The sequence below is a fragment of the Colletotrichum fioriniae genome (genome assembly GCF_027942845.1).
Source record: "Colletotrichum fioriniae strain IMI 355084 chromosome Unknown scaffold_1, whole genome shotgun sequence".
Taxonomy (NCBI): domain Eukaryota; kingdom Fungi; phylum Ascomycota; class Sordariomycetes; order Glomerellales; family Glomerellaceae; genus Colletotrichum; species Colletotrichum fioriniae.
Genome location: NW_027076837.1, coordinates 1,660,232 through 1,686,770, shown reverse-complemented (window position 1 = coordinate 1,686,770; position 26,539 = coordinate 1,660,232). Strand labels below are relative to the sequence as shown.

At 53.4% G+C, this 26,539-nt stretch overlaps 6 protein-coding genes across 6 annotated transcripts; 2 read left to right on the top strand and 4 right to left on the bottom strand.

The window, feature by feature from the left end:
- Nucleotides 1-295: 295 nt before the first annotated feature.
- Nucleotides 296-1,959, bottom strand: N0V96_000450 (uncharacterized protein; the record flags this gene model as incomplete). The annotated part of the gene is made up of 4 exons (XM_053193456.2): nt 296-1,339; nt 1,417-1,542; nt 1,656-1,765; nt 1,938-1,959. The coding sequence occupies 4 exons, from the start codon at nt 1,957-1,959 to the stop codon at nt 296-298; spliced, it is 1,302 nt and encodes a 433-aa protein (XP_053049173.1).
- A 2,719-nt stretch (nt 1,960-4,678) lies between these two features.
- On the bottom strand, nt 4,679-5,447 carry N0V96_000449 (uncharacterized protein; the record flags this gene model as incomplete). Its single annotated transcript, XM_053193457.1, has 3 exons — nt 4,679-5,077; nt 5,162-5,250; nt 5,342-5,447. 3 exons carry the CDS (start codon nt 5,445-5,447, stop codon nt 4,679-4,681), a joined length of 594 nt encoding a protein of 197 aa, XP_053049174.1.
- Nucleotides 5,448-10,572: 5,125 nt separating this feature from the next.
- N0V96_000448 (uncharacterized protein) lies at nt 10,573-11,433 on the top strand (the record flags this gene model as incomplete). The annotated part of the gene is made up of 4 exons (XM_065755942.1): nt 10,573-10,786; nt 10,877-11,037; nt 11,132-11,310; nt 11,370-11,433. 4 exons carry the CDS (start codon nt 10,573-10,575, stop codon nt 11,431-11,433), a joined length of 618 nt encoding a protein of 205 aa, XP_065615182.1.
- Nucleotides 11,434-13,234: 1,801 nt separating this feature from the next.
- Nucleotides 13,235-15,535, top strand: N0V96_000447 (uncharacterized protein; the record flags this gene model as incomplete). The annotated part of the gene is made up of 1 exon (XM_053193458.1): nt 13,235-15,535. The coding sequence occupies one exon, from the start codon at nt 13,235-13,237 to the stop codon at nt 15,533-15,535; it is 2,301 nt and encodes a 766-aa protein (XP_053049175.1).
- Nucleotides 15,536-18,550: 3,015 nt separating this feature from the next.
- Nucleotides 18,551-20,722, bottom strand: N0V96_000446 (uncharacterized protein; the record flags this gene model as incomplete). Its single annotated transcript, XM_053193459.1, has 5 exons — nt 18,551-18,712; nt 18,774-19,192; nt 19,257-19,614; nt 19,688-20,559; nt 20,617-20,722. The coding sequence occupies 5 exons, from the start codon at nt 20,720-20,722 to the stop codon at nt 18,551-18,553; spliced, it is 1,917 nt and encodes a 638-aa protein (XP_053049176.1).
- Nucleotides 20,723-21,578: 856 nt separating this feature from the next.
- CDR1_1 (Multidrug resistance protein) lies at nt 21,579-26,200 on the bottom strand (the record flags this gene model as incomplete). Its single annotated transcript, XM_053193460.1, has 3 exons — nt 21,579-23,942; nt 24,000-24,159; nt 24,207-26,200. The coding sequence occupies 3 exons, from the start codon at nt 26,198-26,200 to the stop codon at nt 21,579-21,581; spliced, it is 4,518 nt and encodes a 1,505-aa protein (XP_053049177.1).
- Between the last annotated feature and the right edge of the window lie 339 nt (nt 26,201-26,539).

Below are 26,539 nucleotides of genomic sequence, written 5' to 3'. Positions count from 1 at the left end.
GCTTTGCTCACCCAAAAGCGCCAGTAATAAGTGCATGCCATGTTGAAAGTGGATCAGCCTCCAGCAACGCCGACGTCCATGCAGGGAAAAAAAAGCGCGCGTTTCCTTCAAAGCCGCAATCAGGCTTGCTGTAATTCATTTACTCGAAATCCGTCATTTCACTCCATCTCAACGTCGCGACTCCGACCATCGCCACTCGCCCCTCGCCCCTAGCATCTTTGCTCATTGCTGTGGTGTTGAAGGTCTTCGACCAGCCAAACGACCCACAAAGTTGAACTGCTGGAAGAACCCTGGCCTAATCCTTCTTCATGCCGTTCATCAGACCGTTGGTCAGAGGCGGTGCCTTGGCGGCAGCAATAGCTTGCTTGTTTGCGAGCTGCTTCTCCTTGGGAATAGTCAGAGCGTTGATGCCAAGGAAATTGCAAATACTCGTGATGACCAGGTATGCCCAGCGGAAGTAGACGACGGCCGAGAAGACGAAGTAGCCGTACAGATAGTACAGCTCAGTCTGAGCACTGATGCCCAGGAGGCCCAGACGTGGAAGGTTGGCGAGCGCGGCACCACCAACAAGGGGCACAAGCATGACGGTCCAGTAAGGGAAAGGCTGCTTCGTGAGGTGAGCGAGAATCATCTTCGTAGTCAACCGGCCGAATACGAAAGCCATGGTGACGCAGAAGAGAACAAGGTGGTTGTCGCTACGAATGGCCGAGTACGGCGAGTAGACCCAGGCGCCAATAGCGAGAGTGTACACTGTCATGGGCGTCCACTCGAGGAAGACAGGGGCTACGGGCTCACCGCGCGAGCGACGGGCCTGAATGACGTGGAGAACGCAGAAGGGGATGTGAGTTGCGAAGAGCGAGAAGACGATCATGGCAATCCAGATGTCCCGAATCGAGTAGTCTCCCAGCAGGTAATGGAAGCCATAAAGGTGCTGTTCGGCCTTGTCGCCGAGGATGTTGATGATGGGCTCAGTCCAGATGCCAGGGCCGTAGATTCCAGATACAACCATGACACTGCAGGCGATCAGAATACCTTCGGTCGGACCGTTGATCCTGCCTAGGTAGAGAGTGTGGGTGTGGTATGTCTCCCAAGTCGAGAAGAACATGGGCAGGCATGGGACGAGAGCTGTGAAGACTCCAGACTTGGAAGTGCCGAGGCCCATGGCAGCAGTCTCGAGAAGACTGGCCAGAGTGCAATTCAGGGAGTCAATGCCGTGGTCAAAGAGCTCGCCAAGTCCGCTCGAGGTTCCGGTACGTCGCGCTTGCTTGCCGTCGAGGTTGTCCATTGTCTGGTACATGAAGAGACCGAAAGCGAAGCTGTAGTATAGCCATGAAGGGCCCTGTCGACAAATGCATTAGCCGAATTGTCCAGACTTGCGCATGTCTGGCTTTGGCCGGGAACTCGAGCTAGACTTACGGGTCCAACCAAGTCAGGCATGAAAATGACCAGGAGGCCAATGTTTCCGAGGATCATAAAGAAGCCCAGCAGAGTGACCATGTTGGGTGCCAGCCATAGCGGCAGAAGCTCTACGGCAGCATTCCACTACGATGAGGCTTGGTTAGCAAGATGTTGGGGAAATGCTGAAGTCGAAGCCGCTCGGACGGCGCGGGGCAGCGGCAGGTAGGAGGGGGAAGATGGTCGGAGGGGCTACGCACGTAGGGTCGGAGGATGTAGTTGGAGATGGGCGACTTGTCGACGGCCGAGTACTTGTAGGACTTGAGGTGGATGAGGGCATCGTCCGAGATGCATTCGGCGGCAGCCGTTCCTGTAGAATGGACTGTTAGCTGCTGTCCACGTTCGAGGTTCCACCATAGCTCCCGGGCAAGCTCTCTCGCCATCAATTGTATGCGCCCAGTTTGTAGGCGACGCCGAGGCCATCCAGGTGCCCTGGCGCATGACGAGGTCAGTCTTTTTGGGGGAAGAGGGTTCGGGCTTACTGTCTGAAGCTGCGGCGCCCATGGCTGTGAAGAATTGCGTCAGAGACACAAAATCGATCTAGAATCTCAGGGTGCGGCGGGGGAAGGAGATGGAGGGGGAAGGTTGAGGAGAAGTGCCAGAGGCAAGAGAGTGGGATGTAACAACGGCCGTGGGGAAAGGAGGGGACGGAGGAGGTATTAAGCAGAGGGCCAAAGGTAAATGGAGGAGGCACAAGAGGATTGCTCGGCTTCCACCGCAAGTTGACGTGCAGTGCAAGTGCAGCAAGAAGAGACTTTGGACTTGGGATCGAAGGTGTGTAGGTAAGGTAGGTAGGTACCTTATTGAGTTCGCATCATAAGGCAGGCCGTGCCGTTGGCTCCCGTCCAGGTGGCTGTCTGTCTGTCTCTCTCTCTTTTTTTCTAATTCTTTTCTTATTAGGGGTGAAAAAGTGGCCGGGGTCAGGCAGATGAAGTGGATTTGCGGTTGCGACCAGCAGCAAATGGCACGCACCGCAGGCACAAGCTTCTCTTTCGGGAACAAATCAGATGCACCTCAACTTTGTCCAGAGGCCTGGGGCAGCCGGGGCGAGGGGCGGAAGGAGGGAGGCTCAGTTTGCCGTAGGTACGCGGCCGTCGACGTGCGTCAATCCAGCGGCTCCAGCCCACCACCGCAGCAGTAAGAAGCACGTCGGCGGATACGTACCCCAAGTCCCAGTCCCAAATCCACCGGGAAAGGAAGCTCGTGATTTCCCACCTCAGTCTTCTCCTTCCATTCTCATACCTTGAGGTAGACGCATTCAACTTCACCTCTACCATCATCATCCATCACCGCTTTCAATTCCAACTACCTACATCACTTACATCATCAAGCCTGCGACCACATTGACAACAGAAACCACAGCACATCCAACTGCGAGACATCCACGTCCTCTCGCCATACTACGTATTTCCCCTGCAGCAAATCACATGGGTGCAGTGGTTAGGGCGACCGACCACCACCCCATCTGATTCTCGATACGCACAAATCGGAGCCCTGACGGACTGCGACGAGCGCACCACTGCGACCAACTTACGCTCATACGGCCCCGCCCATCTCGGCGTTCAACAAAAATCTCAAAAAAGACCCTATCAAAATACACCAGCTCCCAAACGCCCCAAGCTCCTCACCCGTTTCTTCGCTCCTCAAGGCCCCGAGACAGGAACACCCAATCAACGCCGGCTCACGCAGGGATTCTCCTCGCGTTTACCGCCTTTTTACCGCGTCTTCCTTGCACACCATTGGATCGATATCATTGATTTCACCATCCGGGGGCTCCTCCGACGGCCCTAAATCCGCCTCCAAACGTCGAATCGATGCAGACTTCACTGTTCCGTCACTCGACTTTGGAACCCAAGTACTCGATGCTACCCACTCTGCCTACCTTAGTCTCTACATCATACGCGCATTGACCGCTAATTAGCATGTGAGAGCCAACCTCCCGTTCCGTCTGGACTCTGGATTCTAGAGCTGTCCCAGAAAGAGTTACGGTGCACATCGGCGAGGTAGCACCGGGCCCTGCTCACTAATACACCGAACCTGCCTCCACATAAACTTTCTCCGCCAGGACATGAACTCGCACCGGCCGATGTTGACTCAACTTGGTATCAGATCGTCTGGTTGTCGGCCCCCAAAGGATTTCACTGGACAGTCCGCTTGCTACTTGTGCAAAAGGCTGGTCGACACTCCTGCACGATGACATGCGAGGAACCCTGCCTTGTCTTCCCCTCGACCAGCCCCATGTACTCCGTAGCTTCAGCCTTAGATCGAGGCCGTCGAGATCGGGGCCGGCCTGGCTCGCGCTCACCTTACCGAATGCTGGCCCCCGTGACCCCCGTTCCGGTATGTATGGCGGCATCAGACTTGCATGTGGCACAGGCCGGCTGGACAGCGTCTTACTGGTTACCTATTTGACTTGTCTGGCTTGTTGATAATCCCGCTTACTGGTGTTCGGAACATCTGTGTTCGAGTTTGTCTAGTTCTGATTGGTGCCCGCGATGCAGTTGCACCAGCACATTCCGATGTTGCCTTTACCACGGCTCTTGCACATCGCAGTTCTCCATCCCGAGCCTATTGCTAGCGATGGTAGCTTATGCAGACTAATCTGATGTTACTTGTAATCTAGCACAATCCATATCACGGGAACGATCCTCAGATGGGATGAACGGGACGGATGGTCTCGTGCTCAACCATCAGATAAGACCTGATGGATTCATCGGCGGTTCGCCGGTGCACCGGAGGCGCCCGCCAAAACTAGCGAGTTGGGATGATGGAATGACAGTCAAAATATCAAGACGGGCGAGGGGATCTGCTTTGTTGTTCATGAAGCTTAACTGCTTCTTCGCTTCTGATTCCATTCTTTTTTTTCTCTCAATCTTTCTTTTGCTACTGCTCTGCTCCCCGCGAAAGATGACGCATAAACGCTAAAGACAGACTTGCCCGACCCAGATCATCCCCGCTCCATTGCTTGTGTGTGTTCTGTCCGAAAGTATTAAAAAGACATTATTTGTTTGGTTGATCCAGAGGCTCATGATTCAAAACACCTCGCCCATAAACGCCGAGCATGTGATAAAAAAACTTTGTGCAAGAGGGTATTCAAAAGAGCGGACGTGACAGAACACACGGCAACAAACGACGTTTCTCCCACCACTATTCTCCCTACTTCCCATCTCTTTTCTCTTCATTTTCTTTCATCCCCTGTGATTGCTTGGATATCGTGCTCATTTTAAAGCAGGAGAGCAGCACCGCCGATCAAGCTACCAACGAGGACAGCCAGGCCAGCGCTGCGACCCATTTCCAGGGCCGCGGCGCCGCTGCCGGACGACGAGCCTGAAGAGGAGCCGGAGTCGCCCAGGCCGGTGTAGATGGCGCCGCTCGTCTCGGACGCCGTCGCAGAGGCGGTGGCCGTGCCGGCGGTGGAGGTCGAGTTCTGGCGGGTGGGGTTCTGGGCGCCGCAGGGGTTGTCCTGGCGGCAGTTTGACGCGCACTGGTTGGCGCCGAGGCCGCAGGCCTTGACGCACTGGTTGCCGTACTCCTGGCAGACGTGGTAGGGCAGGGTGAGGGAGTATTCGGTCATGTTGGGCTGGTTCTTGTCGCCGCAGATGCAGCCGTAGGTGAGGGTTTCCTGTGTGGGGGAGAAGGGTCTGGTCAGCTTTCCCTGCCTGGTACTCCATATTTGGCTGAGATGTTGTTAGCATTGGCTACTTACAGGGTCGCAGTCGTTCACCAGGGTCGTCCGGGGCTCGACCTGTTGGCAGATGATGGGGCATGTGTTCTTCTCGTCGGCGCACCAGGCCTCTGTAGATGTCCTGTTAGCATACCGGCCAAATCACCAACCACCGGGTAAGTATTTCCGGAGGACCATGGTGAGCAAAATACTCGTACGTACTTCTCGTGGCCAGAGGAACGGATGAGGGCTCGACGTAGTAATCGGCCTGGGCCGTGGCGACAAAGGCCGCGGCAACGGCGAAGACGGTGCTCTTGAACGAAGGCATTGTGATTTGTGAGGGGATGTGTATATGCTGAACCGGTATCGAAAAAGATCCCTTTTGGTTATATGTACGGGCAAGTTGTGTTGTTGTCGTTGACGGGGGAAAGTTTCCCAAAAAGATTCGACAAGATTCAAATATTAATATCGACTGCAGTGCGTTTCCTGGTCAGCAATCCGTCTTGTGTATGTTTATAGACACATCTTTTTTTGTCCATATGCAGTCCTTTTTGCTGCATTCCTAAAGTCTCCCCAAGCCAGCCCATGGCCTGGAGGGGGCGACTTGTCCAACGCCTATTTGGGCCAACAACACATGGCTTTTTGGCCCAATTTAGAGTAATTGGGGCGGGCGGGCAAAGGGGGAGAGCTGTGAACGAGGCGTTGAGGAATGGGCGGTTTTGACTTACGCACTAATAATAAAATGGAGCCCTCTCGTTGCTGACGCAAGTGGACTGGGTTGACCGAAAAGGTACTAGTAGCGATAGTGAGGCTGGAAAGTCGGTTTGTTTTGTGCCGTGTGTATAACGTAGGCAATTGGCGATGCTGAAGCGACTGAGATGTGAAGAGTTCGGGGGGAGGATGAGAGGTTCGGATGAAATATATGTGCAGACACGTTATTCAACTGTGTAACGACAGACCGAGACAAGACGATACAGACACACGCGGAGGGATTCAGGAGGGAGGTGAAAGGTGGAAAAGGGAGAGGAGAGAGGAGAAGAGAAGCGGAATGAAAGTCGTCAGAGAAGTTGACGGTTCATATTCAAAAAAAAAAGCCCCGGAGCACAGAGCCGTGGGAAGGAAGGCGAGAAGGAGCAGACGAGCCGGACGCACGACTTTTGCCAAGCGGGCACTAAGGTTGACTAGCACATATTCGAGGTGGTAGCATGGTCGTTCGGACCAGGGCCTTGTCGGGAAGCTTCTATTCGCAAATCCACATTGAGGTATCCGTGGTATCCCGTACGGCACAAGATAAAGGAGGCCCGGGGTCCCAGGTACAACACCATGGGGCTCTCTTGCGATAATCCACAGGCAGGCATTTGCATGGGAGTCTATAGAGAGGAGCCGATTGACTGTCGAGGGGGACCGAGGAGAAAAACGGGCAGCATTGGGTTTAGCACGTTCTCCACGCCAGCCACCCGGCGCATTTCCTGCTGGTGGTTGTGCGGTCGTGATGGTGTGGTGCTCCGTACGTGTATGTACAGTACGGATAGATACCGTTTCTCGAGAAAAAGGTCCCAGGGTCGAGAAAAGGAGCTAAGAATTGGCCAGGGTTCGTTTGGGGTCTGTTCATCGGCATCCCATCCACCCCCTGGTGCCCAATCACAGGATGAACTCTTCCCCTGCACTTGGGGATCGGATGGAGAATCATTGGCTTTTTGTTTTTTCTCACTTCTCAATGTCTCTTTCCCCCTGCGATGCATCCGTACACTATGGTACGAGTCGTTAGACGTCGAGGGCAGCGCATCTCTCCACAGTCCACCATCTTCAGAACGAAGAGTCACCACTTTTGTCTGACTGAAAATCATGGATTGCTGATGGGCGGATATTGATAACGTGAGGGGAACCCAGACTGAGCCGTGGCCCGTAACCTGTCTGGCATGTCTGTCTCTTGCCGCCCTTGCCATTGACCCGCTTGAATGGTAGGGAGGGAGGCATGGTTGTATGTAGCTGTGGTTGTGGCTCTGGAGCTCTAGGGTGCCTCTTCTTCAGAATTAGGCAAGTCAGGAGCCCTCTATCTGTACTCCGTACGTCAACTGTCGATACTTCTCGTTCACGGCAAGACTAGCAGGCCGTGGTAAGGTCGGGTTGGTGTGTGAATGTTTCTTCGAGGGTGACTCTGATGGAGGCTTTCTCCTGTAGTCTGTCTTGGTCTTGTGTTTCTATTCGGTGGATATTGAGGCTTAGCAGAGGAAGGGTTCAGTGGGAGCATGCCGCTCTCTGCAGGGATCCATGGATTCATTCCATGGCCCGGGGCAATTGGCTTTTTGCGTCGCCGCCACTGCAACACTGCAGTCTGCACTTTGTCTGCAGCACCGATGGCACTAAAATGATTGTTAGCGTCTCTTTACCTGTGCCGCTAACGAGATCGGGTGTCCATTGTTGCCCGGAGATGAATCTCCTCTCCACAAACTGCAACTTTACACCGCGCGAGCCCACTGAAAACCCATCCAGACTTCAAACTCCAGGGCTCTTTTTCCATCGTTGCCTCAAGGAACGAGCGGTCTGATGATTCCATCCGATGTTCTGTATCCTTAGTATCCTCTACGCCTTCTGTATCCTTAGTGTATCCGCAGATAACGGTACTGGAAATTGAGCAGGCATGGCAGGGAACAGTCAAGGTGTCAAGAGACGAGCCTTTGCAGCCTTGCCGAGGTTGCGGTGACGGCTTCTCTCGACTTTTGGCTCGTTAATTTGCAGCCCCGGACCCGTTTGAGATTGGAAGGCCCGGCCTGTCCCTGGCCTGTCCGTCCATCGCTATTCGCCATATCTTTGCTGATCCCACGGCAATCCTCCTCTGAGGCTTGCCTGGTTCGATTCCAGCCCCGACCTCTGCTGGTCTTGTGCAAGCTGCCCGTGCTTAGGTAGGCATTTCATCCAGTCAGCGGCGTCAGGTAGACATTCCTGTGCTCGTTCGTATCCCCACGATATGCTAGACACACTGACGACGACGACGAGGACGACAACTCCGTGTCTATTCTGCCTGTCAGCTATTCCTTCGAAGCTGTGGCGCCTATTCGCAGATACGGACACACAGAGTAATCGAGAATCGAGACCGTTTCGCTCCGTATTTGAAAACAAACCAGTCGAATTCCCACTTGAGTGCGACTTTGCAGGTCGGATGACCAGACCCATTGTTGATTACGAGGTTGCAAAACACTGGAACTGTCTCGATGCTCTCCATAAAATGCGGCGTGAAAGTTATGGAGCCAAGACCACCTTATTGTGCAGTAAACTTCGCCGCCAAACAGGGCCAGCCCCTCTTATCCTCCCCTTGGCTCCTTGTTAGCACAACTTTACGAGACCACCATCTGCAGAGTTGTGCCTTTCGGCCTGCCGGGAAGCGTGTGGGTGAGTCCGTGGGGTTCTCCCAACCGCCGGCATTTTCTCTTTCGTGAGGGCCTCGACACCACTCGCTGAGTTCTATGATGTGTACTCTGTACGGAGTATCCATATGAAGCACAGCTATCGCTGTTCCCGGCGTCCCACTGGCTGATCGCCACTCGTATTCTGCAGTCTTGTCCCCAACCAAGGCCGTTGTGCAGGACAGCCAATGCAGCTAGTATGTATGGTTGTGCCGTCTAGAGCAGCTTGGTGGACGTCGACTGTTTGAAAGTTCATCCTTATCCACCACACAGTGAGATCGGAAGGGCTGGCACTGAGTCGCTGATTCCAGATATTCAAATTGAATATTGAGGTGGTTGGCTCCGGCCGGATCTTGTCTGTTGCCTCCGAGACCCCTTCCTCCGGGGCGACGATCCCAAGCGCCCCAACGTCTCCGCATAGATGCATTTCTCTATTATTTTTACTCCGTAGACAAGTCGTAGCAGAGTGCTGACACCACCCGGTTGACGGCCAAAATGCCCTTCAAAGTGCCATTGGGCTGCCCGTGGTCGATGTCAAGAATGGACAACCAGCCGCCACAACTGAACCTGTCAATTTGGCAGGGCGTTGGCGATTGCGAGCCTTTGCGGATGTCTCGTCTGCGCTGGGTTCAGCTTTCGAAAACAGAGGTCTTAGGTCTGACCGTGTTGTCGTTGCAATGCACTTTGCAAGTACCGAGAAGTCTGCCAGCGGCCAACAGGGACGCACTGGGGTAGACGACGTAGAATCGAAATGGAAGCCGAAGACTAACCCCCCTGCTCAACGAGATGCGCTAGTTGAGAAGGTGTCGTGGGTGTCAACCCTCCAACTCCCCGCGGCTTGGTTTCTGCATCTTCGTATCCGCACCGATGTGTTGGGATTTGGGAGTGTGTTTGTAACCGTAGTGTACGTGTCCATAGCGTTGGAGCGGCCTGCTATTGTCGCAGCAGACGGGATCGTGGCCAATGTCTTCTATGACCGATGCTGTGTGCATGGAGATCTCCTCCTAAGCGCGGCAACCGGTCTTCCTCCTGGCGTGGTAGCTCATTAGACGTCAGCATCACCTTGTCAACACCCTGCGCCGAGTATTGTCAAAGTCCGAGAGCCAGTCGCAGTTGTGTGCGGGACAGACGCAAGGAAACAAAAGGCGTGGTATCCCGCACCGAAAACCTGTAGGATGGATGAGCTTTGTGCAAGGTGTACCACTTTCCCGCGTATAGGATGACAGCTCTACCATCATCTCGTATCCGAGATTGGCGAAGAATAGTTGCGGATACTCGTGCGAATAATGTGGTCAATTCTGAATGGCAGTGGCACTTTGTTCATTCAATTTGTATTATTCCCGATTTACCAGGGATCTTTCTTACAGGAGGAAGCTACTATTATTGTTTGTTAGCTAAGCAGAAGCACTGTCTCAGAAGGGTCCTTCCTTTCTTGCACGAACCAACAGACGTGAGAGGAAGGACGAGCCGCGGGAAGGCACGAATACAGGTAAGGTAAGGTTAGTGGTAGGAGCTTTTCTTATCGTCATGCTTTATCCGCATGGATCTCACCCGGGGAGCTGCAGGTAATTATTTTGTAAACAATTACCTCCTCAGTCTTGCTTAAAGAGTCCTCTCAACTGTCCCGAGATCGTATGAATTTCTTCCAGCGACAAAGCTGCGCTAAGTGGCGCACTGCCTATTTGTTCTTTCGTGCATTTGCAGAAGGTCCCGTTGTATCTCACGGGCCGACTAATCGCCGCCCCAAAGTAACATCACCAGCAACGTACTATACAATCAACATTCCAGCTTCTGTCCGCCTTAGCCAAAGTGGCCGCCATTCCACTCTTGGTCGATTTGCACAGCCACGCGGCACCACCCTAACAGAACGGCGTCCAGCAAGCGCCCCGAGACAGGTCTTTCGTCAAGCTACCTAAGACTGACTCTTGATATCGTCATACGGCGGCCAATACGTCACAACCGCCTTGCACTTTCGCTGCCCTTGAGCACATCGCATCTTGAATACAACATCACGGTTGTCCATGAGGTACCATCCTCACACATGGATTCATGGACTCGGCGATAGAATCCCAGTTCCGACCGAACGGCAGTCTCAACGGCGCCGCGAACGGCCGTATTAAACCTTCACACAAGGTCGCCACGGACGGAGCCATTCGAGGGCTACTGTCGCGCCAGAACAATAATGACACGCGGGGCGGATTGTTTGGAGACGAGGAGGATGAAGAGGAAGAGACGGAGTCGCCAACTGAGTCGTCAGTGACAAGTCCGTCATCAGTAACGTCGCCTCCATATTGGCTTGGCCACCACCAGCGCTCAGTTTCCAACATGTCGGTCGAATCAGTATTGCCTGCAGGCGCGATCACAATGCACGATAACGAAGCGAGCGACATCAACGGTCGAAACCGAGCCTGCTGGGCAAAGAGCGTCGAGATTACCGACTATGTCGTAGTGAACGGCAGCGCAACCAACATTGGGGCGTTTGTTGTTTGGAACATAAGAGTCGAGACATTGCAAGTCAGTAATATCCCTGGCTGGAAGAAGAAAGGCTCAAAGAGCACAGGAGCACAATCCGAGGTTACTAGCGCAGTTGCTGACAAGAAGTATGAAGGGGAGCTATATGAACATACGAAAGCGATACTCCGAGTTCGACGACCTTCGTGAAAAGTTGGTCAAGACGTTCCCCAATTTCGAAGCAGCAGTACCACCTCTACCACCCAAGAGTGTGATATCCAAATTCCGGCCCCGTTTCCTCGATAAGAGGAGGGCGGGGCTACAGTATTTTCTCAAGTGCGTCTGCGAAAGCCTATGCAGTAGATGCCTTTCGGATGATTGCTAACGATCTATAGTTGTATAATGTTGAATCCCGAGTTTTCTGGGTCGCCAGTGCTCAAGGAGTTTCTCTTCTCGTAATGATAGTGTCTGAATACCAAAATCGACTTACTTCACCTTCTTGTACATCTTTTTGGGATATATCGCCAGAGCTGGACACGGCTAGGTATGTTGGGCGCTTTTCCCACACGGGCGTCGAGCGGGCAGAAGAATGATGGCCATCTGCACGTACATAGCGGTTTCAAACCGGTCGGACCATGCAAAAAATATCAATAATGATAATGTTTTGGACGATGAACCATATACCCGGGACGGCGTTGTCGAAAGATCTACTCATAGTGAGAGATGATGATGAATTCATCAGAACGGTGGCCGCCAAGCCCGTTGCCGGAAAAGTCTCGGCGGCCGCGGCCGCGTGGGGTACAGTGGAGATGCCAGAAAAGGGCAGGACGTAAAGATGCGCCGCCGGACATGGTCCGTGGCGATGTGCTGTTCCCGCCGGCGTGAGTCGGGCCACGCTGGTTGGGCTTTGAAGGGGGGGTCCCCCACAGATTGACGCGTAATATTCAGCAGGATGTACTGGGCTGGGGAGCGTCACTGCTGACTGGCAGTGGAAAACGTGAGAATGGTCAAGGGTCTTTTGGGGTCCAAAGATCTTTCCTTGCAAATTGAACAAGATCGAGACACAAGAAAGCCTAACTCAGCCCCATTTCTCTTCGTAAAGACAGCGGTAGAGGAAAGTTAAGCCCAGCGTCTGGTCGCCTATAATCCAGGGGACTTTGGATAGATTTGCTATTTGCGGATGGTCGTTACGATATCCGTCCGTTCCAGGTCCCTCAAGGTGTTAGTAGGTGTTACGCTGTTGGTGCTCACCACCTATTCGGGAGGTTCTGCGGACTGCGAAGGGCACCGGTGATACGCGCATAGACAGACGGCCGCGTGCCGACGGCCCCCATCCGCGATTCCGAGCAGAACAGTCCATCGTGCGTCACAGCCCGCGGTGTGGTATACACGCCAGCGGTAGTCGGCTGAGCAAACTTGATCACTGAGTTTTCTGCTTTTATGCTGTCCAGAAACAGTTGGCAACTTGGCACTGCCGTCGCCCCTAAGCCTTACTCTTCCACCCCACCGGCAAGGGTGTCCCCCGTGGTACCTCATGATGCAAGGCGGGCAAGTGTTTGTTTTTGTGTGTACGGAGTAGTGTTTTTTCTTCTCTTCCCAGTAGACTCTATTCATTATCTTGTCATAAGGCGTCGCCGAGATTTAATCCCATGCCACCGGCGAGGATCTGAGAGCGCCCCACGAATGCAATATATTCTTAATCAGTCACTCCTCCTGGGCGCATTCTTTACACTGCTTTTCGCTCTCCCTCCTTCTCCTTCTCTTCCAATTTTAGACCACACAATTTCCCGTCCTGCTTTACCTTACTCAGGAGTCTTAACATCCATGTCTTGACAGCCGTACGGATAGTAATCATTATATGCTTACTTCAACCCCGTCTCCGTTCCATCTTATGGCTCCTGCGCTTTATTACACGCTCAAGCTGCCGACTCCATTCCACCATCAACCTTGCGGGTGACTACCTCAAACAGCTATTAAGGAAAGTGACGTCGTTGTTGCTGTCTCCGAAGACAAGCCAACCTTGGAACCAACACAAGCTCCAAACCCAACCAGCAGCAAGAAAGTCATAGTTCGAAACGAAACAGACCACCGAACGCAACTCACCTAATCCACACACACACACACACACACACACACATACACATACATAAAGCGACACATAAAAATAGGCCTGATGCCTGCGCCAACCGGCTCTCGGATCAGATCCCTATCCCTACTCTTTCGTCACGATCGGGCGGACCCCGCCATCCCACCAACCGCCATGACGAAACCCGCCCATGAGCTCGACTCTATACCGGTTCCAGCCCAGCAACCTGCTTCTGGTGGCGGTGCCGTGTCTCCGAGCGACGCTTCTGCCTCGTCTGCGCCTACGTCTGCGTCTGCACCACCACCCCAAAAGACCCCTCCTCTTCACCAACGTGCTCCTACTAACGGTGCCGCCGCCGCCGTTATTACCCCGCCGGCCAGTCCCCCCGTGCCAAGACCTGTCGACGAACAAGACGAATCCCACTCCATCTTTTCCCCTGCTGCTACTACGACTACTACGACTACCACAACCACAACCGCCGCCACCACTCACACGGCTGATTCTGCAACGGCCCCTCCTAGTGACGACACATGCTCATTGGCGCAGTCGCAGACGAGCACGAACTACAGTTCTCGCCAGGAGTACATGGACAGTTTGGTCCCGCCATCCCAAGACCAATTTGAAAAGATTGCAGAGGTACAGCGCACACGCGAGGAGGAGCTAAAGAGGAATAAGTCGAAGCGCCAGACCCAACACCTCCACGACCACTTTCACAACATTCGGCGCTCGCAGGACGGACAAGGTGACGCTTCCGGGAACATTTTCGACGAAGCGCAAATAATGTCGCAAGATCCACCACCAGCTTCAACCAAAGAGAGTGAACAGGACGACAGCGAGGCGATCAACAGGGCCGCGGCGCTGATCCAACGCAACTACCGGGGTTATCGCGTGCGGAGAGAGATGCAGGGCATGGGACTAAACGCATCGACGAGATGGGTCTCGGCCATTGATGAGCTGCAGTTCCGCGAGCTGAACCGGCCGCGCGCAAAGAGCTCCGTCGGCGCTGCTGCTTTGTCTCCCACCGGCGACAGACACAGCGTGCTTTCGAGAGATGATGAGGGCGGCATGAGTCGTCCGTCGACAGCCCGTGAGAATTGGAGGAAGGCGGCGACGATTGCGCGGCGTGCGGGCCACGACGACGTCGAGTCCGACTCAGACTCCTCTGCGTCCTCGTCTGAATCAGATACGCCCGAGAAGAGGGCCGAGAAAAAGAAGAAGCGCGAGGAGGCCGTGGCGCGGCGAAAGAAGGATTCCAAGATGATGGGGTTGCAGTATTTCCTGGAGATGGTTGACCTCAAGCATCGCTACGGGAGTAACTTGCGCGTGTACCACGAGGAATGGAAAAAGTCCGACACCACGGAGAACTTTTTCTACTGGCTCGATTACGGCGGCGGTAAGAATGTCGAAATGGAGGCGTGTCCCCGCGATCGTCTCGAGAGAGAACAGGTGCGATACCTGTCCCGTGAGGAGAGGCAATTCTACCTCGTGCAAGTCGACGACGAGGGACGGCTGTGCTGGGCCAAGAATGGCGCGCGCATCGACACGACCGAGGCATTCAAGGACAGCATCCACGGCATCGTGCCCGCAGACGACCCGACGCCGGCGTGGTCGCAGAACAACACCCCGCAAACATCCCCCGGAGCCGAAGCCGCCGACGATAGCCGCTCCGAATCCTCGGTAGAGTCAGCATTGGAAGCAGATCGCGCGGCAAAGTACGCCACGCCCGAGGTCGACGGCGCAACGGGCATGAAGAAGGTATCGCACATCTCAGCAGCGACAATCTTCAACAAGATGCTGCGCAAGTCGGTCAAGAAGAACACCTGGATCTTTGTCGCGGACACGAGCTTCCGGCTGTACGTGGGCATCAAGTCGTCGGGCGCGTTTCAGCACTCGAGCTTCCTGCAGGGCAGCCGCATCTCCTCGGCGGGTCTCATCAAGATCAAGGACGGGCGGCTGTCGAGCCTGTCGCCGCTCAGCGGGCACTACCGCCCTCCGGCGTCCAACTTCCGCGCCTTCGTCAAGAACCTCAAGGAGGCGAGCGTCGACACGTCACACGTGTCGATATCGAAATCCTATGCCGTGCTCGTCGGGCTCGAGGTCTACGTCAAGTCGCGGCAAAAGGGCAAGAAGGCGATAGAGAAGATGACGCACAAGAAGGAGAAGATTATGGAGCCTGAAGAGTTCCGGAAGCGCGAGGAAGAGGCCAAGGATAAGAGCGAGAGCGCTGCCAAGGAGCGGAAAGTGCTCGAGAAGGAGGCCGAGGAGAGGGAGGAGAACAAGGCTGCGGTCAAGTTGCTGCGGAAGCTGAATTTGGCGCCGCAGGTGCCGGCGGGCCAGAGGAGTGGTGAGGGTGAGGAGGAGGAGAGGGAGGAGCCTGTGATGGAGACTTTGGCGGAGGAGAGGACTAGGGAGGACACGGCTGCAAATTCTTCTGCTGCAGCTGCTCGTCCCACTGCTTCATCTGCAAGGGCCTAGGTCGCCTCGACTTGTCTCTGGATTCGGCGTGGTGGGTAAGAGACAATGGGCTTTAGATCCATGGAGATGACGGGCTGATTGGATTCTGGATTGGGTTGTGTCGTGGTTTTTTGCTTCAAGAGTTCTTTATACCCCCCTTGCACGGCCTTGCTTTGGAAACCAGTATTCTGAGCGTTTAGAACGAGAGGTAGATGACAATGTCTAATGAGTAGCCTATGATTGACGAAGGACTGTTTCTCTCAACCATTTGCCTAAGTGCCAAGCATCCTTGCACGTTCAAGATCATGTTCCCCTAACCGCTGAGCCGTACGTCTATATAAATAATACCTCAGGTACGTGACGAAAGTTCTTCGGCCGCAATGTGTTACAAGCAACATTGCCGTTCCAGGCTTCAAAGGTACTGGTGCTGCATTCTGTTTTGCGGATCTCAGAGATCCTGTTGCCCCGGTCGTGGAGGCATAAACCCCTTTGCGTTTCCCTATAGTCTCTTAGACAGTCTCAAAAGTGATTATTACTACGTCGGGTTATCAATAGTTCGCCTCGTGAACGTATTTATTAACGGATATATTAAGTCTAAACGAGAGTGCGGAACTACAAGACTTCTTCCTTAGCTTCTTACCTCGTAGGTATATTTACTAATGAATACACATAGTATAAGCAAAGGTACGGAGAGTATAATAATTCTTTATTAATTTCCTATTTTATAATTTTATTTGTTAATGAATATTCCTAGTATGAATATGGATATAGAAACCTTTTATACCTCTTTATTTATTTATTATCTTATAAACCTATCTACTTTATTAACTAGTATACTTGCTATCGAAGAGGGCTTGAGATCTGCCTTGTTTCTTAATTTATGCTTTGTTCCGTGACCGTCTCTATTATCAAGTCTGTTTTTCTTTCAACACGGATACGGGGCAAACGCTAAGAACTTTGCCTCTTAAAGGGGGAGCTTCAAAGAGATGTGCGACAAGAAGGTTTGCAACCCACTTGAGGTGCCCGGTAGCAAAGCATATTACCGCAGATCATGATGGGGTCGTCTCCTGGTCTCCACGGTCCAAACGCGGTGCTAACCAGACAAGTTTCGTCCTCCTCTTGCATCCTTTCATAGTCTTGGTAGCTTTGAGCGAGGTTTTTTGTTTTTTCGTGATTGTACGCATCATGACCAGCAGGTAACTAACATGCCGTTCATGTTCTTGCTCCTTTAATTGTCGGTTAATGTAGGCAATTTTGCTTGTTCTTTTCCAGGTCATCTTTCAAGCACATTATGAGGCTGACTGTATGGCTCTACAGAGCTCAAGTTGGTTCTACCAGAAGACTCTGTGACTTACATAGCTCCTGAACAGTCAGACCGGGCATCTGCTCTCGTTGAGAGATGGCATGTTCCAACAGGTGGCGTAGGCCGCCGTTGACCTACCTTATGCTACCGTATTCAGCATTCGGATGGTCTTTTGAGCTTAGTCGAAAGCTGAGATGATGTAATCGTATGCAAAGATGTGTATGTCCCTTGATGTCCGATACCATTATCGAGGCAACGAGGCTGAAGACTATTGATCGGTCGATCCACTACATTGCATTTGAGCGAACGCCCTGCCAGATTTCAATAGTCGTTTGAGCGTTCATGCATATGCCAACGATACGACAGAACCTAAAAAAGAATTTCAGTCGATCCCGGTTTTTCCTTGGAGTATTAATATTTCCCGGTTACTCTTGCTCTGAGCATGCCCTAATTTCCACTTGGGCCCGATTTACGGCCTCAGCATGACATCCTACACCTTTCTGGCCTCTCTTTGAACCAGCCAAGATGGCCGACGAGCCTCCCACTCGTCCTCGAAACCGCTTGTGGGAACGAGCCGTTGCCTTCGAAAGCCGTTGCGTCATGAAGCTGATGGGACCCAAACAACAACCCACAAAGGCCTACCTTCTCGGAATTTCGATTGACTTGCTCGAAGAGATCATCAGCCACCTCGATCTTCTGAGTCAGTTCATGTTCTCGCGGACTTGTCGCGCAGGTTGGATCCTCACGGAAAAAGACTGGAAAGATGCCTCGCTAGCCTTACCCGAGTCTGAGCAAATATCGTTCTGGGCCGCGGTGGCATACAGACTGCCGAATCATTGGGTCTGCGCGCGCTGTTGCGCACTCCACGAAACGGACCGTTCAGACACGCCTCGCAGCCAACAAACACCGCCTTGCCAGCAGGGAGAGACACTCGATACCCTCGGCCGATCCTACAAGCTCCGACACACCCACGTCGAACTAGCGCTCAAGTTTAGGCGAATGGGCATCAACGCAGCCTATCTATCGGAGCTCCTAGAACCTTGCGAATACAGGGCGTACCGAGGAGCTGCATCTTGGAAGTCGGGCTCACCAAATGTAACTGTTCACATACCGAGAATCGTCGAAGGCAGATTTTGTCTACAAGTCATCAAGGAGTTCCATGGGTATGCGGCTCTCCACGAGATTCGCTCTTTTAGGATCTGCCGACACCAGCTGTTCCCGTGGTGGTATTGGGGCATCAGGGACTGGGGCGCGTTTGAGAAGAATATGGAGGCGGCGTGGCATCATCCGGGAAACGTGTACGATGGGTATTGCCAATGCTGTCCGGTCGACTACTCGATTCTGCGCGACGAGGACGCGCTGCGCGTGACACTTTGGTATGATTTTGGCACGGGAAAATCCCCGAGGGACTTGGAGTGGATGGTACACCTCGGCGACGAAATGGATATTTACAGCAACGGCCTTTACGTCAACGTCAAGCATCATGAGCCTGGAAGCATCCGGAAGTTGTTCCAAAGAAGCTTGTTGGTTCAAATGGTGCGAGGTCTGCTACGCGTTATGGTTCGCAGTCCACGGAAGTTATGCAGGACGGCACGCGAGGTTATGACACACAAGCTAGTATAAGCTCGATGAGTTTCGTTCCTCGCAGGATCAGAGCTCCTTCTTGTGCCATACTCAACGAAGCATTGTATTCACTAATTTTCCGATACTTTAGTCAATACATGGATTGCTGATTACTGAATTGTGCCGTGACCTTCGACGAAGCTTTCCTCCTTCGACGCCGAAATTGCATTCGCAGACGCAGCCGTACCATTCTCGGACTTCTTATAGTACGGTCTGGGAAGGTTATCGTAATACGGTACGACAATGATGTTGGGATCACTACTTCCTCCGACCTAGACGCCGTGTAAGCCTCATATCCACCAGACCCGGAGACAAGGCAGGACAAAAACTCACCATGGCCTTTGTAGTATTCTGATACGGCACATCAGACACCTTCAAATTCAGCAACGAAGGCTGCCTCGCGCTCGTCAAGGTTCTCACCGCAACCTTGACAGACTCCAGCGTCTTGGGTCCGTTGCTAGCGCCGTTCTCCTTGACGACGTCCACCACCGACCCCTCGCAACCGAACCCTTGTGCGACGACCTCGTACTTGACTTTCGGGTTCATCGCCACGCATGGTCGCTGCGGCGTCTTCTCCCCATAGATCATGTTCTGTCCGGCCTGCGACATGCCCCAGACGCTGTTGTTTACCACGACTGTGAGGATGTTGAGGCCGAACTTGGCGTAGGTGTCGAGCTCGCCAATGTGGAAGCCTGCGCTGCCGTCTCCGTGGAGGTTGACGACAAGCTTATCTGGAGCGGCGACGGCGGCACCTGGTTTAAAGTCAGCGACGGTACTCTTACAATAACAGGCAATGCCTCATAACGGGTCACAAACCAAGCGAGTATCCAAAGCCATTGCCCAGGAAGCCTAGATATCCAGTCGTCACCATCGACAGTCCCGCTCTCGCCTCGTTCAGAGACTGCAGAGCCCATCCGCCGCACTCGCCGCCGTCCATGCAAAGAATGCTCTCTTCGGGCAGAGATTGGAAGAATGCCTTCACGCCATGGTAGGGATGGATCCGATTGTTTTCTTCAATGATCACCGGGTCGTCCTCGTTTCCAGCCGAGTGAACGCTAGGCTTCTTCAACGCCATGGCCTTCTCAACCCACTCACTTGTGGCCTTCACGGACGACCTGGATGCCGCAGCTGTCAGAGCCTGAGCTGCGAGCCCAACATCTGATACGATACCGACCTGTGTTAATTCTCGTCAGCATAACCGGTCCTCCCCCCCTGAAGCCATATATCGAGCGGGGGAAATCTCTCACATCGATTTTTCTCGAGCGCCCAATCTCGCTCCCGTCCAAATCGACCTGGACAACCTTGGCTTCACTCTCGTTCGGCACAATCGCACCGCTCCTACCACCGATCAAGAAGCCAGTCCTGGCACCCAGTAAAAGAACAAAATCCGGCGCCGGCCCCTGAGTGCGCAAGATCGGAAGCCGAGTCGCCACGCCGCCAAAAAGAGGATGCGAGCGCTTGATGGTCGTAGAGAACTTGGGCGAGTGGAAAATCGGAGTATTCGTCGCTTCAGCGAGCTTCTCTACCTCATCCGCGGCCCTCGCTGCGCCCGTCGAGACTAGAATCACGGGGCGCTCCGCCTCTCCCCAAAGTCTCATCGCCTGCTCAACCGCGCCGGCATCAGGGGCGGGAAGTGATACCGGCGGCGCAGTGATGGAACCCCAAGCCACGCTGTCGACCTCTACCGGCGTGAAGAGCACATCGATGGGGAAATCCACGAGTACCGGTCCCGGCGCCCCCGCCGTCGTCGCTCTCCAAGCCAAGCTTACGATGCGCGGGATCTCGCTGCCGTTAGTAACCCTATGCGCAAACTTCGTTACGGGCTTCGCCAGCACGACTTGGTCGTGAAAGCCCTGGAGGGTATTCGTCTCCGCGTCGCGCAGCGGCGGCGAGCTCGTGATGCAGAATACTGGGGAGCGGTCCGCGAAGGCGGTGCTGAGACCGGGAAGGCCGTTGCAGAAGCCAGAATTCGCTGTGATGAAGCATACGCCGGGGGCGTCGTTGCCCTTGACCTTGGCCCAGCCTTCGGCGGCTTGGACGGCGACAGTCTCGTGCCGCACGTCTATGAGCTTGATGTCGGCTTCGACGGCGGCGATGAGAAAGCTGTCCAGGTGACCGCCTGAGGATTGGTGTTAGTCTAAGGAAACGATACAATTTGTTGTACAGAGGAACCCACCATGAATGCCAAACGCAGTTGTCGCGCCCAGATGGGCTAGGGACTGAGCAAGGAGATCTCCACCGAGGAGTTCTCGATTTTTGGGCTGTCTCACTTGGAAAGCCATTGCTTACATGGATGATCAAAATACTTTAGAAGCCAGTGATCACAAATGGTGAGAATGAGCCGTCTTCTGATGGAAATATGACGATGTTGAGTTGAAGATTGTGCTCGATCGCAACACTTTGCTCCAATTGACCCCCAACCGAGCACTTATAAGCAATCGACCCCTAAATGCCGAGTCTTGAGGCAACGATGATGCGGGGGGCCGCGGGAGGAGCGGGAGGGGGCTCATTGCTTGGCCCCGAGGTAAGTTGTACGTACACGTATCAAACAATGGCAGTGGCAAATGGGAGGAGTTGTGGAAATAATTACCCGTCGTCTCAAGGTAAGCCTTGTATTTCGTGAATGTTTTGCAACATTGACTCTGATGGGTTGAGTCAATAATTGGGGTAGCGACTGACATCGGATGCTTGGAGGTCGGGTGAAGCGATCCTTGCAACGAGACACACTTACACGCACCGGGGTTATTAAAGACTCCCTTCTCTCAGTCATTCGCGCCGAAAGCGTGCAGCAACCAAGCTGGTAGATACTCTGCATTTGCATTGATGAGGTTGTCTCTTTTATTATCTTCAGGCATTATGAGTTGACATACATCTTTAGTCACAAGGAGGCAAAGGTAAGGACAGCTGTAGTTTCATTTGACTAATTTGACTGGGACTATGAAAGTCTTGCGAGAGCTCTAGTATGTAACCTCAACCTAAACACTAGAAAATTCTATGATGCCCATTGCCCCTAAGAAAACATGATGTTAATGGGAAATGTATCTAATTAATGAGAAAAAAAGATCGGCTATGCGGTAGAGTCATTTACTGTAAAGTGGCGGAATGTATTGGCTTCTCCTGAAGCGCTTCTGTTGTGGCTTAGGCCTTCTTCTTGCCCTTAGGCATGCGAACCAGCCAGTATAGACCCAGAGCAGCGATAATGTTGACGACAATGTACACCATGCCGATACCAAAGTCACGCCATCTGTTGTCAAAGTTGGAGCTGATACCCTTGAGGAAGACGTTTGTGTCGGCGATGGTGCAGAATTGGCAGTCTGTCGTGGCAGATGGGTCCTTGATGTACCCTCCCATGGCGCTGACGTATCCCTCCATGTAATTCTCGCAAGTCTGGTTGTCTGGCGGGTTGAAATGGATGTACTCGTTCGTTGAGCACGTCACTTTGGAGTTTGCCAGACCTGTGGAGAGAATTGACGATAACAGGTATGTAAACGGTGACACCCTGTACATGAAGATCCAGAAGCCGGGCATAGCGCTAGGGCTAGCCAGGACACCGCAAAATAGTAGGCACATCATGAAAAGGACGTTTGCAAGGTTACCACCCATCTCAGCAGTGTCCGTGATGGCGATGCAGGCATGGGCGAAGGTGCAGGTGAAGATCATGAACTGCCAGAACAGGAGCCACATGAGACCGGCACGCTCACTCTTCTGGCTCGGATCACCGTTCTCGTAAAGACCGACGGGATAGTAAACGCAGATGAACATGAAGACGGACATGAGAGAGTTCCACGGGATCTCGGTGACAATTTGCGACATCATGAACACCTTCCAGCTGTAAGTCTTGGAAGGTCTTTCACGGACTTCGTAAAGAGAGCGTTGAGTAACGAAGTGCGGCATCTGTTGTTGCACGAGCTGACCGAAGATGGAGAGAATGTTGAAAATCGCAAACATTTGGTTCTGCAAGCCCTGAATACTCAGAGGGGCGTTGAGGAAGACCAGACCAATGAAGAGGGCGACGGAGCAGCAGAGAATGAACTTGGCGTAGAGGTAAGAGGGCGTACGCCAGTACTGCTGGTAGACACGGCGGGTGACAATCAGGAACTGATCCCACAGCGGAGCGGCGAATTCGCGGTGTGCCAACTTCTCTTCCTCGGCGGACAAGTGCTCTTGGGGCGGGCTTTGAGTCTTGAGGCGTTGAAGCTCCTCTTGAACGGCCTCATACTCGGGGCTAGCCTTCCATGCCTCATGCCAATCGACATCGGTATGTGATCCGGGGGCTGCGCCAATAGCGGAAAGCATCCATTCGGCCGGGTTCTCGCCAGGAGGACAGGCAGGGGCACCGTTTCTCTCGAAGTAGGATGTAAGGGTGTGGGAGTTCTCGCCGATATCGCCAAAGTACACGGTTCTGCCGCCCTTTGCCAGGAATAACAAACGGTCGAAGCGCTGGAACAACATCGCAGACGGTTGATGAATAGTGCAAAGAATAGACTGGCCGGCTTTTGAGAGCTTCTCAAGCAGATCCAGGATAGCCCATGACGTTTGCGAATCCAAACCAGAGGTAGGTTCATCGACGAAAAGAAGCAAGGGGGGCTTGGCAGCCAGCTCAACACCGATGGTAAGTCGCTTGCGCTGTTCGACGTTCAGTCCCTCGCCAAGGACGCCCACGACGGCGTCGGCGTAGTCCTGCATATCCAAAAGCTTGATGACTTCGTCGACGTATGCCAGTTTTTCAGCGCGAGGGGTGGTGGCCGGCTGGCGCAACAGAGCACTGAACTCCAATGCCTCACGAACAGTGCTGGTCTCGAGATGCAAGTCCTGTTGTTGAACGTAGCCAGTACGGCGTTGGAACGACTGGTCACGGATCTTTCCATCAACGAGCATCTCTCCGGTAATCACTCCCATGGAGACACGGTCTGCCAGGCAATCAAGCAAGGTAGTTTTACCAGCTCCAGAGACACCCATCAAAGCCGTAAGAGTTCCTGGTTTGACCCAGCCGTCCACATGGTCCAAAATCCTGCGAGTTTCGGTCTTGATCTTGACATCGTAGCATACGTTGCCCCAGTGGAAGACACTGGTGGAGCCTTGGATCGCACCCTCGTTGGCGGACGCACCCTGTCCACCCTTCTCGACGATTGTAGCGGGTCCAGAGAGAGAAGATTCAGGGTCGTCCTTGCCCTTAACAGGAGCAGCGACACCCCGTCGGAAGACAAGAACCTCTCCCTTGGATTTCTTCGCAGCGATGTATTCGGTGGCAATGAAGTACAAGGCGTGGAGGGCAATAATGAAAGCGATGAGAATTCCGATGTTGCGCCACTTGTGAGAGTTGAAGTACTTGTACTGGGAGTTGATGTATCTGTCACCGTTGACGAACGGCTCCCCAGGAATGGCACCAACAGTGGAGCAGGCTCTGTTGGCGAGAGTGATGTTCTCGTAACCGGCAACTGCAGGGCTAGGGACGAAGGCGGCACACTCAAAGTTCCGGTTGTGGAACTCGTTGATCATGAGCTTCAGAGGTTAAATGTCAGTCCGATGTCCACTCAAATAGCTTGGATCTCAACTTACCGATTCGAATCCGTACGCGACAGGGTCCAGGTAGTTGATCCATCGGCACCAGCCAAGCATGTAGTCAACGGGAATGACGAATCCAGTGAAGATGACCAAAGCGAGAATCAAGATCGACGCGGGAACCATGGCTTGCGACAATGTGCGAGACAAGGAGGCACTGATTGGCGTTAGAGTCATTCTTGGTATGGGGCAAAATTGACTTACATAGATCTGAAAAGACCAGACATGGACAGCACCATGAGGAATGTGGTTAACAGGAAAAAGAAGAAGTTGCCGGGTTCTCTGTTCAAGTTCGTCATGAAGTAGATGATCAAGTCGTAGCAGATAGTATTCGTGATTTTGTAGGGCATGTCCACCAAGACTGAGGAGAAAGCCTCCGCCGAAGAGTGGTAGAATGCATAACGACGTTGCTTCTCAACAATAGGCCGTTGGGCGTACTGGGTGAGAATTTCGAGAGCACTGGAGAATGCATTGGCGAGAATGGCGACGAAGAGAACCGCGGATCGACTATAGAAGGAGGACGTGTTTTCCGGGAGGTTGTAGAACAGAGAGGACATGATGAGAGCCGTGCATGAATTGGCAATGAGGGAGAACAGTGTCAGACTGGGGTCACCCTTAAGGAGCTTGAAGCCACGCCAGAGGCAGAGTTTCACTTGCTGTCCATACGAGAGGATGAAGGGAGACTTGAGGCGCTGGTTCTTGGCTTGAACCGCCTGCTTCTGGTTTCTGAAGACTTCGGCATCCGGGCCATCCAGAGGGTGATCCGCCTTGTACTGCTCAATCTGCTGCTTCAGAGCCGCACACTCGCGACTCTCCTTCCAGCACGCAGCAAACTCATCGGGCGTCCGCGGTACGCGAGACTCCCAACCGGGACGAATGACACGCTCAGTAGGCGCCGTCATCGATGTGAGGAAATCAGGAGTAGTCTGACGGGCTGGACACTCGAAGCCAAGGTTGATAAAGTACTGGCGGGCCTCGGTGGTGCGGCCGAAGAAGATCTGACGTCCCTCGTAGAGAACAGCAACCTTATCGAACAGATCGTAGGCACTCTGAGGCGCCTGGTAGATCGAGACGGCACATGTCTGACCGAACAACTCGGACTGCAAGCGCAGGGTCTTACAGAACTCGACAGCGTTGGCGGAGTCGAGACCTCTGGTTGAGTTATCCCAGCACTGCAAAGGAGCATTGGACAACGTCGCTTCGGCGATCGTCACACGCTTGCGCTCACCGCCAGAGACACCACGGACATAGTTATCGCCCACGCGGGTATTAACGGTGTGGCTAATACCGTACATGGCCATGACGACGTCGCGGAGGTGGTCGCAGTACTGGTTGGCGGTGACACCAGGAGGCAGGGTTCGTGGGCAGCGTGCACGGGACGCGAAGGTGAGGGTATCACCCACGGAAAGTTGAGGGTAGTGAACATCAACTTCAGCAGTGTAGATGGCGTCACCGGCGTGGTGCTTGTGGAGTTCCTTTGCCGAAAGACCCTGGTAGTTGAAGTAGGCACGCTCGTCGGTGTAAATGCCGTTCATCTCTCCGGCAATGGTCTTGAGGAAGGTAGAGCAGCCAGATCCTGGGGGTCCAAGAACGACGAGCATCTCACCTGCCTCTACGATACCGTTGAATTCGCGGAGAATATCGATGCGACGTTGGCCTCCAGTCTTGGAGGTGAGGTTCCGAACGAGACCAGGAATCTCAAGCCAAACGTTTCCGACATCCTTCTGGTAATCCGTCTCTTGGCCGAATCCGAAGACGTTCAAGTCCTGGTAAACAAAACCAGCAGTTCTGTATCCAGATCCGTGCTCATTGGTGACATTGGCAAGTGTCTTTGCCCACTTGCGAGCGCTGAAGTTCTTTCCGTTAGGGTTGAGGGGAGAATTGGGGTCCTCGCTACCGAACAATGCCATGCTATCGCCATCGATGTTGACCGCGGAGTGTCGCGTGTACTCCCGCGCTAGTTCTTGCACTATTGACTGGCGGCGTTCTAATTCCGTGTCGTTACCGTCGTCTTCTGACGTCGATGCAGCGGATCCATCGCCGGCCTTTTCGTATAATGAGTTGTCCTTGGGCTTCGAGGTTGGGAGTGCTTCCGCGTTTTGAGTGAAGATCGCATCGTGGTCGACTACTGTCTTCTGGCTACCGGCCGGAGAACGGGTTGGAAGACGAGACTTCTCGTCCGAGTTGAAGGCGGACATTTCGTCGGCTGGTGAATTAAGGTATACGGGTGTCCTGAGACGGCTGGCTGATGGAGCGGTTGCAAGTATATCTTGCTATCCTATCAATGGGAGAGACTATGTCAGTCAACGAGATCTTTTCTACACATCACTTGTGCGGGAGCCTACCGGTCAGCATCAACCAGTTGTTCGCTCGGCTTGTCGTAATAGCCGCTGAGTGAACAGTCTCAGTCAGATGAAGAGAGGGAAAAAATTATCGTAAGTTGTGAGTATGCAAAAGGGAGAAAAGCCCGTGTAATAGCTTTCGGCTGAAGACTCAAAACGTCTCTAGAAAATAAGCCTAGGTCTAGATTTATCAAC